This window comes from Oncorhynchus mykiss, chromosome 30 (assembly GCF_013265735.2).
Source record: "Oncorhynchus mykiss isolate Arlee chromosome 30, USDA_OmykA_1.1, whole genome shotgun sequence".
Classification (NCBI taxonomy): domain Eukaryota; kingdom Metazoa; phylum Chordata; class Actinopteri; order Salmoniformes; family Salmonidae; genus Oncorhynchus; species Oncorhynchus mykiss.
This window is the reverse complement of record NC_050570.1, coordinates 22,857,020-22,870,971: the sequence shown is the minus strand read 5'-3', so window position 1 is coordinate 22,870,971 and position 13,952 is coordinate 22,857,020. Positions and strand designations below refer to the sequence as shown.

Below are 13,952 nucleotides of genomic sequence, written 5' to 3'. Positions count from 1 at the left end.
AAAGCCCAGACCATTGTAGCAGAACACATTGAGTTTTGATTGGGGACAATGGTGTTTCTCAAATTTCGAGCAAAAACCCATACTCCATCTGTGATCTCAATGAACGACCATTCATAGGCTACCTTCTTTTCTGTGCCATTCGTTTGCAAAGGAGGCAGATGTGGAAGGATAGCGCTTGCATTTTAATTGGCTGTGCGTACCTAACACACACACACACACACACACACACACACACACACACACATTTAGGTACTCTAAAACTGTGTTAAACATTTTACAATTGAACGTGTGGAATGGCTGTATATTAATAGCTTGATTACTTTTATTGACATTCTTATATGCACACTGTTGTCATTATTGTAGCCTACTACATACGTATGAAACATGTCAAATTAATCTCCTGAATAATTGTAGCCCACTCTATTTAAAGTGAGTCATGACAAGCACTGCCAACCTGCCTTGAGGACAGAAGAAACGGCCGGGCTTTGGGGAAAGGTACATGCATGTGTGCGTGATGCATGCACTGAGAGGTGGGTAAAAGGCTTGGCAAAGAGACCTTAAAAATTCATATGCGATGTCGGGGTTTAGAAATGCGTGTTGTTCCATCAGTCAAGAGTGGGAGAGAAGGACTCTCAGGCTCAAGTGTTTGTTGAGGAACTGCGACCTTCCACTTATTCTCAGAGAAATACAGCAATGTCAGTATCTTCCATTGAGCCTATAGGCCTCATTGTTTTCAAGAGTAGTCCGTGAGTTATGGGTAAACTAGACTATCCTCATCTTCCAAGTTTTGGATATCAAAATCGACCTAATCGTTTTTTACTGGGGTAGCCTGTAAGGTTTGATATAGCCAAACTATTTCAGGGCCTATACATTTGTGGGCAATATAGCTTTACCTTACAGTAATAAATATAACGTTTTTTTCTGGAGTTATTTCAAGGTTGCGATCTACAATGTCTTCAAGGAAATGCAACCATTCGCTTGAACTCCATCATCATTGCCAGAGCCTCATGTGAACTAGAGGTTAACAACGTAATGAGCACTTGGTGAGTAGATGAAGCGTGTAAATACGCACTGGTTTTCCCAAACCCTGTGCCTCTTACACCTTGTATAACTGCTACTCTAACCTCTGTCTCTGTTAATAGACTATGCGATTTCATCGGGAGACCCCGGGAGGCAATCCGTGTCCAGCCGTGCTCAGGCAGGGCAGCAGCAACGAAAGAGGTCGCTCAAATACCTCACCAGGGTGCTGCGGCAGCAGAAACATGCTGCTACATATGTTGGGTCAAGCACTCCCTTTGTGACTGCCTAAAATGGTGTAAAAACCCAGTCATCTGTAGCCTTTCTTAAAGAAATGAAAGCCTCTCATGGGTTTTTGAAGCATAGGCCTAATGAACTGTTCAAAGAATGTTGAATTTCTTAAGTGCCCACAGTCACGTTTTAATTGCGCTGGGGCATTTAATTGGAAACCATGAGAGAACACCGATAAAAATGTTTCATGGTAGGCCTATCCATGCATGAATTATATTTTTTATAAACTACCATATTAACTCACTTTATTAAAGCTGTTATATTTCCAATTTATTTATATTTCCAACCGAAAGAATTGTCCATGTTTGTAGGCTAGTCGCCTAAATGCCTAATTCTTGTTAGATTAATGCCTCCAAATAGGTCATTAGTTGTGCCTGCGTTTTTTAGCATGTTGAGCTTTATCCTCAATCTATTAATCAACAAACTTTGTTCAACATTGACCATAGGTGACATCAACTCCATCTCAATGTTTATATATTGGGCTACGCCACCCCGTGATTTATTGTAATGAAGTTTTCATGCGTGTGAGATTGCTGCCGAGATAATTAGTTTGAATGTCAAAAATATATAGTTTAATGTCGTCTCTATTAGGTAATTAAAGGTGCAGATGACAGCAGCGGGGGAAACAGATGGCATTTGCTTACTGTGGTTCATAGGTAAACAATGAGAAGAGCGGCAGGTCCGCGTGCTAGAAACGCAGCGCGCGGAGCGGAGTGCAACATGCACCACTAGTCGAGGCGACCAGAAAAGCCCTAGCCTAAATGTGGAAAGGTGCTCAGGGTTACAGAAGTACAGGTTATGATGTTTTAGTTTGTTGTTGTGTTTTGCAGCCCTGTTCAGTCAATATAAACCCACATTCGTTATAATACATTGAATGCAGTGTCCCATGTAGGCAGGTGAAATGTTTAGCCGGTCTGTATTTGTATATTATGTAGGTTATTGCGAAATGTTTCCAGAGAGGGGGCATGCAATGTTTGGTTTCTGCAATCAATGAATATTACTGGGAAATTACAGAAGTTGGTGCCAATAAAACATGACACTCAACATTGCATGATCCACAAGACCTAGTTCAGAAGAAAACATGATTGCCTAGCACAGTCCTACATTTCACGTTCTTGGTAGGCCTATTTCACGTTCTTGGTAGGCCTATTTACCTTTGTTTATCAGTCTTGTGCCATTGAACACAGTTATTGGAGTCCACTAAATACAGTTATTGAATTGATGCACTCGAATGAACATTTCATATAAGCCCTTTAAATATGTACATTATTGAATCGATCCCTATCGTTAGATACAGCGTATTCCTCCTTATTTCAATAAATAGTTTGTACAAGGTTAAAATGGCGTGGTTGGTGAGAATTGCGAAGTTTTGTCCAATGTATCAACCATACCTACATCATTTGTATACAAATGTGATTGTAGGCATTGGTCAACGAGAGCATGGATCCACAGGCACCATCAGGATCCCAAGTTCAGCCTGGAGTGAGATCGGACGGCTGCAACATCATCCCCGGGTCTCCATGCATGGCCAGCAACCTCCAACAAGTTAGTATGCTATATCACCTGCAAACTGGTCGTCCAAAAGTAGTCTACAAATTAGAAATCTTGATATTTTGTGAGAAAAATGTAAACAGTTCAATGCACACTAATAAAAGTTGAATAATGAGTTCATATAGGCTACATTGGAATTCATTAGTCATATTCAATTATTGCAACTTTTTGGAGTAAAGGCTCAGAAAATGTGTAATAATAGTAATCATTATAATCATAATAATCGTAATGAAGTTACTGCATTATCATTATCACTTAATTTGTGTAAACAATGATTTACTGATTATCGCATTGTCCGTGTCGTTTTAAATGATTAAATCTAAAAATAGTAATATAATATGAATGAAACAATGAACAATGAACACACTTTTGTTATCAACATCTACGACTAATAGCAAATAGAAATCAGCTTGATTGCAGGAAAATATAGGGTAGGCATATACACAAATTTAAAACATGCGGTCTTCAAATTTCGAGCTCGTTGTAAAAAAGGATTTGTTTAGCCTATGAACTCAGAAAGGGTTAATCGTTTCCCCCCCATTTGATGTATGTATGTTGAAGGTATTTGGTAGCTATGTGCTTGAATTTAAATATTGTATAAAAAATATATATATATTATTATTATTATTATTATAATAAATAATATTAATAATAATACAAATAAAAACACTTTCAAATGAAACGAAAATTATGTTGGTTCATTGCTTGCTGAGGACATAAAGAGTATTTACTGCTTTGGGATATACTTTTAGACAACATGGTCTTCTATAGGCCTAGATATTGTTTTCCTAAATATAACCACACTAACGTTTTTGTTGTATTTTTTTTAACATAATAAAATAAGCAGCAAATGGATGTGGCTATGGGTCCGGCTTGCCTCAACTGAATCGCATAATGCATGTCCATGAGTAGCAATAAAATAGTGTTATAATCTGGATTAGGCCTATCATTGTACAATGAAAACACTTACTACGTTACTATTGTAAAACAAATACGTTTCTATTGTTATTATAAAAAGTTGGGTTTTATTTATATGATAAAGACGTTATTTTCCAACTCCATGCTCAACATTCTACCAGCAATTGCATAGCATAGGCTAGTCTATTTGAATCAATATGTAAATGTCACTTACCTTGTGATTTGACAGAATTAAAAGGGCAGTGACGTCAGTGAGACTTTAATTATTGTCTGTCTCGAAAAAGGTGTAAATAAAATTGAAGGATCTATAACGGCTTTTTATACAAGTAAGACACGTGATGCAAAACATCATGTAAATTAATCAAGCAAATTAATATAGATAAACTTCAGATAGCCTAGGCCTATCGAATTATTGCCTGAAAATGTCTCTATTGAGAAAAGTGCATTTCATTTGATCTTGGGAATCTTTTCCCATAATATTTCCCATAATAAATATGACTTAATTGAAAATGTAGTTCCATTTGTTTTGAAATTCGAGTTTGTTAAAAATAATGTATTTTAGCTCTGCAGGATCCCATTCAGATTCTAAACACTTGTTATTTGAGAAAGAACTCTGGTGGACACAGTAGAAAAGGGGACAAGCCAATCAGATTGCACCTTCCCCGTTTGGCCAATGACAGGCGCCACATTGTTGTCAAATTTGTCTAATGAAAACGTAGGAGCAACAATGGAGAGAGAGAGGATCTGTATCTAGTGGCAATCTCTTGAGTAAGTTAGTGTCTCACGCTGGTGCGAGTATAGCAGCCTCGGCTCATTTTGGTGAAATTAAGTTAAACAGGGGAGAGCACTCATTTCTGCAAGTCTCTTGGATTTCTCCTCGTAAATGACACGTTTAAAGGTCTATTTCTGTATATATTGTTGCAGAGATCATCAAGTATTGACAGGTTGCACGGCGTTTTTATACCTCATTAGCGTAAATTGACAAGCTGGTCCTTTATCTTGGTGAAGCTTTAGGCGAGGCTACATTCTGTTATCTTCAATGGACAGAAAACACCGGTAGAAGATTACTTAATAAATTGTGCAGATATGTTGAAAACTATTCAGCTGTTGTGAACAATCATCGATACATCATCGCGTTACTTTTTTCCAATTGATAGTAGATATTGGTCAGCGACAGGACATGGATCTGAGACCAGAGCTCTCCACAGCGCCGTCAGGATCTCAGGTCCACCCTGGAGCCGGAGGGTCTGTCAACATCCCCGTCTCCATGGCCAGTAGCCTCCTGCGGGGTCCGATGCTATATCGCACAACGGAGAAGTATCCTCGCACCCCGAAGTGCGCCCGCTGCAGGAATCATGGCGTGGTATCTGCGCTGAAGGGCCATAAACGTTATTGCCGCTGGAAGGACTGTATGTGCGCCAAATGCACCCTAATTGCCGAGAGACAGCGCGTCATGGCCGCACAAGTGGCTCTCCGTCGACAACAAGCTCAGGAGGAGAACGAAGCCCGGGAGCTGCAGCTCCTGTATGGGACAGCAGAAGGGCTAGCTCTGGCGGCCGCCAACGGCATTATACCACCTCGTCAGAATTATGAGGTCTTTGGTTCTGTCAACAACGAAAGTAACTCAGGTGAGTGGATTTATAGATTATCCTGCTCAGATTAGCCTACTCCTAAACATGAATAGGCCTAAATATTGGTGGAAGGTTGGTCAGGTTGTTTTGTGCGTAAATCCTGTGCTTAAGCATGTGCTTTGCTTTTGGTAACTTTGAAGAGTAATGTAAAGGACCCTGATAGAGAAATCATGTTCTGATGTGAAGAGGATAAATTGGCATTTAATTTACCAAACTGTCAAGTTAATGTGAAAATCTTGGTAATGGTAACAATATCAAAAGTAGCCTATTAGGCGCCTCTTTAATTTGAGTGACATCAACATCTCATCGATTCGTTTTTTATGTATCTATTTCAGATTTAAGAATGCAGAAGTATGAATTGTTTCCGAAGTCCCAAATGTCGGCATCAGTGACCCAGCAGCAGACGTTGGGCAAATCGGTTTCCACTGACAGCGAACCAGGGATCTCCTCCCCAGACGCGCGTCATGGCTCTGGCTCTGAGAATGGAGACGGAGAGTCGTTCATCAGCTCTCCTGTCTCCAAGGCTCTGAAAGACGGAGAGGACACCCCGGGTTCGATTAGCCCCCTAGGTTCTGACTCGGGTTCGGAGACCGACAAAGATGATCAAGAACCCTCCCCATCATCGGCCGCATCCAGGCAAATGAACCCAATCGACATCTTGACCAGAGTGTTCCCCAGCCACAAGCGCAGTGTTCTGGAATTGGTTCTACAAGGCTGCGGGAAAGACGTGGTGCAGGCCATCGAGCAAATTCTCAACAACAGTGGACAAGCCAAGGCCCCGGAGCAGGTGTGGACAGCAGAACGCATACTCCAGAGCGCACAGCCTCCCCTCTCCTCCACTCCAAGGCCCATGTTACCGGGAGCCATGACGCTGAGCAACCGCTCCGCCTTCTCTCCACTGCAGCCAAACGCGCCACACTTTGGCGCTGATCCCAGCACCTACCCCCTGAGCACTCATCTAGGACTAAACCCCTTGCGTCTGGCCTACTCGGCCCACAGCAGAGGGCTCACCTTCATGACACCCTACTCCACCACGGGGTTGATGCCAACTCTGGGCTTCAGGCCGCCCATGGACTACGCATTCAGCGACCTCATACGGGACAGGACACTCTTGCACAAGGACCAGGGGTACACCAATGGGCTGTACAGGCCCCTCGGCAACAACAACACAGACAAACCGTGAGACTGAGAATGTACAATGTGTCATGAACTCAGTCGTGTTGGGACTATGATTCAAGTGGACACATTCAGAGAGGGACACTGTATTTGTAGCCTCAAGTGTTGAATGTTATGGAGAGATCAGTAACGTGTTTGGCTATTGCACTGCTGTACATATTGCTTTGCTTTTAGTCGGTTTGCTTGCCCAAAATGGCATCGGAAACCAAGCTCACTTATATATAACTTTGTTTTCTTAGAGATAGACTATTATTCCTTATACATTTGTATTGCTATAAATCCCCCGCCAAGTGTGTAACCTGAAAATATCTAGTCAAAGTATTTTGTCTGAAAATATTACTTAAAGGGGTTGCAATTCCCGAAAAACGGACAGGCAAACTATTCATCACACCATAATGTATGCAGTCGCATTATAATCGAGTGCATATATGGAGAAGATACAAATTCTAACTTCGATATGATTCCTGTAAATTGTGGGGTTTCGATATTGAAAAAGTGGTCGCAACCCAAATTCACTTTCAAATAAAAGTGGGTTGTTAGATGATCCTGGTGCAATTGTTGCTTTTACCTTTTCATTCCGAGTAATTATTTTCTGGAAGAAAACATCCAACCTTACTAACGAATTATTACTCACTATTTTTTAGTGGCATACATCCATGCTTAAAAAACGTTTAAGTGGGGTGTCTTAAATTATTACCATAACGTGTAAATTACTGACGTTGAACATTTAAAAACGGAAGCTTAATTGTAAAACTATTGATGTATTGGCATTCCTTTTCTGACTTAGTTTTATTGTTTCTCCAACAGTACAGTGTATATTGAATTTGATTATATAAGATTATTATATTACAGTTGACTTTACCTGTGTACTTGACCCAGCATTTGTCAGCTACAACCGTTCTTCTCTATTTTGTGAAATTGCATTGTTTGTCCTGAAAAGTCTATTGCTTTTCTGTCACAAGCTGTACCGTCACATGTGGAATTGCTGGAAATAAATGTTATTTTATACAAAATGATTTCCAATTATTTCTAGGCACTAATATAGCATTTCTTTTCACACACACGAACGCGCGCACACACACACACACACACCTAATATTAGGCTGTTGTTATTAGTTGTTATTAGCCTATTATTTGCAGTAATTATATAGTGCTTATAAGAACATGTAGCCTTAACTTTTGTCGTGCAGAAACTTGTCTTGTCTCATCATTACAATATTGTCATTCTCCATTTTTCCTTTATTCGTTTATGATGATCGTATAGATTTATAGACTCAGTCTTTGGAAACGGAAAAACACAGGGAACTGGCAAAGCACACACTCATTTAGGAATGAAAAGTCCACAACACTTGGAATATGATGCTGTAGAAACATAATATATCTTGCTCGCCGGAATCGAAGTGTTTACTCACGCCAGACAAATACTGTATAACAATGTAAACAAAGTATTTGACAGTGTGCCTTCATAATGCCAAACGGAAAACGAAACCCAACACCTATTGAGAGGCCCCTTATTCCACATTGCATTGCTTTGATAGCTTTAATTTAACTGGAAATACATGACCTCTGTTATTAGATTAATTCCTTTGAAATAATATCTGTCCATTGAGATATGTACAAAATAAGAATAAATGTTCAATAGACTTAGGCTATATTCGATGACAAACAATTCCAATATGTTTCATAGGCCTACATCTCGACCCAATTAAATGTTCCCTTTTAATTTGCTTTTATCTGTTTTTTTTCATTTGCTTTTATACAATGTACAATGTTTAAAGTGCATACAATGATACTCTGTGTCAAAGCATATTCCATACATCAAACAGCAATTATGTAAACATGGTAGACTTTTGTTTTATTATAGACATGGCTTGGTTACATCTGATCATCGTTAGCCAGAGCTGAAAGCTCTGTGAAACCGTTTAGCAGACTAAGGCCAGAACAGTTATGCTACAATGGTTTACGGTCCAATGCAGCCGTTCTTATCTCAATATCAGATTCTTTCTGGGTAACAATTAAGCACCTTACTGTAATTATTTACAATTAAATTGGTCAAAAAGGAACAAGAACTTCTTAGCATAGAGCAATATCTCAAGCAAGAATTCTGCTAGGACTGTCTGGGAGTGGTCTGAGTGGGGAGGGGAATCCTGAAAATTATTTGTTATTGGCAGAGAGGTTTGGGACTCTCTTTCTTATTGGTCTATTAACTAATTTACTGCATGATGATGTCACAATGGAAGGCCAAAACGTAATCCCACCTAAACAGGCTGAAATTTCAAAACAGCACTGTAAGCTTTTAGGGAGATGACCAGCCAGTCACTTAGTTCAAGTTCAAATGTGAGAGACCTCTTTGAAATTTAGGCAGCTACATGACTCCATATCTGGGCCCATATTCAATAGGTAACTGCATACCTTTGCCCTGCCATTGTTGAATCACTCCCTTCGATGGTACAGCATTTGATAGGTGTAAGCCCTATGTCAGTCACTCCACCTGGCCTTCTAGCAGGCTTAGGTGGAGCTACTACCATATTGCTCAAACACATGCAATCCTTTCAGATCAGCAAGGGGTACTCAACAACGGCAGAAAAAAGGGAGCAGGTTATTGATTTGGGATTCATCCCTGTATACAGCCTATGTGACCAACTGGTGTCTGCAGTTCTCTCAGCTGTGCAAGTGAGAGGACAGTAAATCCAGGAGTGGGCAGAAAACATCAGATCTGGGAATGCAGTTCAATGCATATAGCCTACATACCCTGTGTCACTAGAAGTTTTCTCTCTTTTCTTTTTTTTATAACAATTAAATAAAGTCACATTTATGTCTTGACCTAGTTTTGATGCATTATGTTTGAGTACTCTGTGACCTCTCAAACTTTAGTCAAGCAGACAGTGATGTCGTACCTAGTGTACCTAATGCTGTATCGGATTTGGCCTGTCATCCTCCATCTTCATCATCAAGTTGAATGCAGACAGGTAAAACATTTTTTGTTGTCATGATTTCAGAACTAGTCTAACAGCGGCTTCCACTGTAAAAAAAAAAATGTAAAAAAAAAAGTGGGTAAACTAAACTCTTATCGCTAGTCAAGGTGAAAAAAGGAACGCGTCCTATATTTCAATGCATTTGTCTGCGAAAGGTGGTTAAACTGTTGGTCAAAAAAAGTGAGTAAACTGCGTTTACTTGCGTTTACCTTCAACTAAACTGGTTCTAACAACTAAACTTGTCAGCTCCTGTGTGACGTCCGTCTCTATTTGTCCATCCTCTATTTTCTTTACAACAATACCACCTGGTGGTCAACTTGATAGCTAACAGTACCCATTTGCATCCTTACGTTTTCTTTCTCTTACAGAACGGCAACAAGCATTGCCATATTTATATATATATATATATATATATACTGCTCAAAAAAATAAAGGGAACACTAAAATAACACATCGTAGATCTGAATGAATGAAATATTCTTATTAAATACTTTTTTCTTTACATAGTTGAATGTGCTGACAACAAAATCACACAAAAATGATCAATGGAAATCAAATTTATCAACCCATGGAGGTCTGGATTTGGAGTCACACTCAAAATTAAAGTGGAAAACCACACTACAGGCTGATCCAACTTTGATGTAATGTCCTTAAAACAAGTCAAAATGAGGCTCAGTAGTGTGTGTGTCCTCCACGTGCCTGTATGACCTCCCTACAACACCTGGGCATGCTCCTGGACAGTCTGTGGTGCAACGTGGCGTTGGTGGATGGAGCGAGACATGATGTCCCCGATGTGCTCAATTGGATTCAGGTCTGGGGAACGGGCGGGCCAGTCCATAGCATCAATGCCTTCCTCTTGCAGGAACTGCTGAAACTGCTGCCAAACGTTCTGCACGGTGTTGAGCTGTAAGCACAACCCCCACCTGTGGACGTCGGGCCCTTATACCACCCTCATGGAGTCTGTTTCTGACCGTTTGAGCAGACACATGCACATTTGTGGCCTGCTGGAGGTCATTTTGCAGGGCTCTGGCAGTGCTCATCCTGCTCCTCCTTGCACAAAGGCGGAGGTAGCGGTCCTGCTGCTGGGTTGTTGCCCTCCTACGGCCTCCTCCACGTCTCCTTATGTACTGGCCTGTCTCCTGGTAGCGCCTCCATGCTCTGGACACTACGCTGACAGACACAGCAAACCTTCTTGCCACAGCTCGCATTGATGTGCCATCCTGGAGGAGCTGCACTACCTGAGCCACTTGTGTGGGTTGTAGACTCCGTCTCATGCTACCACTAGAGTGAAAGCACCGCCAGCATTCAAAAGTGACCAAAACATCAGCCAGGAAGCATAGGAACTGAGAAGTGGTCTGTGGTCGCCACCTGCAGAACCACTCCTTTATTGGGGGTGTCTTGCTAATTGCCTATAATTTCCACCTGTTGTCTATTCCATTTGCACAACAGCATGTGAAATTTATTGTCAATCAGTGTTGCTTCCTAAGTGGACAGTTTTCACAGAAGTGTGATTGACTTAGAGTTACATTGTGTTGTTTAAGTGTTCACTTTATTTTTTTCAGCAGTGTATATATATATATATAAACACAGTACCAGTCAAATGTTTGGACAATAACAGTGAAGATATCAAAACGATAAAATAACACTTATGGAATCATGTAGTAAGCAAAAAAGTTTTAAACAAATCAAAATATGTTTTATATTTGAGATGCATTCACTCAACCAGCTTCATGAGGTAGTCACCATGAGGTAGTCAACTAACAGGTGTGCCTTGTTAAAAGTTCATTTGTGGAATTTCTTTCCTTAAAGCGTTTGAGCCAATCAGTTGTGTTGTGACAAGGTATTGGGTGGTAAGCAGAAGATAGCCCTATTTGGTAAAAGACCAAGTCAATATTATGTCAAGAACAGCTCAAAAAAGCAAAGAGAAACGACAGTCCATCTTTACTTTAAGACATGAAGGTCAGTCAATTTGGAAAATTTCAAGAACTTTGAAAGTTTCTTCAAGTGCAGTCTCAAAACCCATCAAGCGCTATGATGAAACTGGCTCTCATGAGGACCGCCACAGGAAAGGAAGACACAGAGTTACTTCTGCTGCAGAGGACAAGTTCATTAGAGTTACCAGCCTCAGAAATTGCAGCCCAAATACATGCTTCACAGAGTTCAAGTAACATACACATCTCAGCATCAACTGTTCAGAGGAGACTGTGTGAATCAGGCCATCATGGTTCGAATTGCTGTAAAGAAACCACTACTAAAGTACACCAATAATAAGAAGAAACTTGCTTGGGCCAAGAAACACAAGCAATGGACATAGACCGTTCTCTCCATTGGTCTGATGAGTACAAATTTTACCGCCGTGTCTTTGTGAGATGCAGAGTAGGTGAACGGATGATCTCCGCATGTGTGGATCCTACCGTGAAGCATGGAGGAGGAGATGTGATGGTGTGGGGGTGCTTTGCTGGTGACACCGTCAGTGATTTATTTTGAATTCAAGGCACACTTAACCAGCATGGCTACCACAGCATTCTGCAGTGATACGCCATCCCATCTGGTTTGCGCTTAGTGGGACTATAATTTGTTTTTCAACAGGACAATGACCCAACATAACTCAAGACTTTGTAAGGGCTATTTGACCAAGAAGGAGAGTAATGGAGCGTTGCATCAGATGACCTGGCCTCCACAATCACCTGACCTCAACCCAATTGAGATGGTTTGGGATGAGCTGGACCGCAGAGTGAAGGAAAATCAGCCAACAAGTAATCAGCATACGTGGGAATTCCTTCAAGACTGTTGGAAAAGCATTCCAGGTGAAGCTGGTTGAGAGAATGCCAAGAGTGTGTCATCAAGGTGTAACCGATGTGAAATGGCTAGCTAGTTAGCGGTGATGCGCGCTAAAAGCGTTTCAATCAGTGACGTCACTCGCTCTGAGACCTTGAAGTAGTTGTTCCCCTTGCTCTGCAAGGACAGCGGCTTTTGTGGAGCGATGGGTAACGATGCTTCGAGGGTGACTGTTGTCGATGTGTGCAGAGGGTCCCTGGTTTGAGCCCAGGTAGGAGCGAGGAGAGGGACAGAAGCAATACTGTTCCAAAGGCAAAGGCTGGCTACTTTGAAGAATATCAAATATGAAATATATTTGTTTAACACTTCTTTGCTTACTACATGATTCCATATGTGTTATTTCATAGTTTTGATGTCTTTACTATTGTCATACAATGTAGAAAATAGTAAAAATATAGAAAAACCCTTGACTGAGTAGATGTGTCCAAACATTTGACTGGTACTGTATACCAGGGCGGCAGGGTAGCCTAGTGGTTAGAGCGTTGGACTAGTAACCGGAAGGTTGCGATTTCAAACCCCCGAGCTGACATGGTACAAATCTGTCGTTCTGCCCCTGAACAGGCAGTTAACCCACTGTTCCCAGGCCGTCATTGAAAATAAGAATTTGTTCTTAACTGACTTGCCTGGTTAAATAAAGGTAAAAAAAAATAAAAAAAATAAAATAAAAAAAATATACAGTGCCTTGCGAAAGTATTCGGCCCCCTTGAACTTTGCGACCTTTTGCCACATTTCAGGCTTCAAACATAAAGATATAAAACTGTATTTTTTTGTGAAGAATCAACAACAAGTGGGACACAATCATGAAGTGGAACGACATTTATTGGATAATTCAAACTTTTTTTTTTCAAACTTGCAAAATTATTCAGCCCCCTTAAGTTAATACTTTGTAGCGCCACCTTTTGCTGCGATTACAGCTGTAAGTTGCTTGGGGTATGTCTCTAAGTTTTGACAATCGAGAGACTGAAATTTTTTCCCATTCCTCCTTGCAAAACAGCTCGAGCTCAGTGAGGTTGGATGGAGAGCATTTGTGAACAGCAGTTTTCAGTTCTTTCCACAGATTCTCGATTGGATTCAGGTCTGGACTTTGACTTGGCCATTCTAACACCTGGATATGTTTATTTTTGAACCATTCCATTGTAGATTTTGCTTTATGTTTTGGATCATTGTCTTGTTGGAAGACAAATCTCTGTCCCAGTCTCAGGTCTTTTGCAGACTCCATCAGGTTTTCTTCCAGAATGGTCCTGTATTTGGCTCCATCCATCTTCCCATCAATTTAACCATCTTCCCTGTCCCTGCTGAAGAAAAGCAGACCCAAACCATGATGCTGCCACCACCATGTTTGACAGTGGGGATGGTGTGTTCAGCTGTGTTGCTTTTACGCCAAACATAACGTTTTGCATTGTTGCCAAAAAGTTCAATTTTGGTTTCATCTGACCAGAGCACCTTCTTCCACATGTTTGGTGTGTCTCCCAGGTGGCTTGTGGCAAACTTTAAACAACACTTTTTATGGATATCTTTAAGAAATGGCTTTCTTCTTGCCACTCTTCCATAAAGG

At 40.8% G+C, this 13,952-nt stretch overlaps 1 protein-coding gene across 2 annotated transcripts; it reads left to right on the top strand.

Moving 5' to 3' along the window:
• Window positions 1-1,991: 1,991 nt before the first annotated feature.
• LOC110521561 (doublesex- and mab-3-related transcription factor A2) lies at window positions 1,992-7,597 on the top strand. Of its 2 annotated transcripts, XM_036969270.1 has the most exons (3): window positions 1,992-2,853; window positions 4,935-5,405; window positions 5,744-7,597. In XM_036969270.1, the coding sequence occupies exons 1-3, from the start codon at window positions 2,568-2,570 to the stop codon at window positions 6,589-6,591; spliced, it is 1,605 nt and encodes a 534-aa protein (XP_036825165.1). In that variant the 5' UTR covers window positions 1,992-2,567; the 3' UTR covers window positions 6,592-7,597. The 2 variants fall into 2 exon arrangements, with proteins under 2 accessions (XP_036825165.1, XP_021454858.1); XM_021599183.2 differs by lacking the exon at window positions 1,992-2,853 and having other exon boundaries at window positions 4,499-5,405.
• Window positions 7,598-13,952: the final 6,355 nt, after the last annotated feature.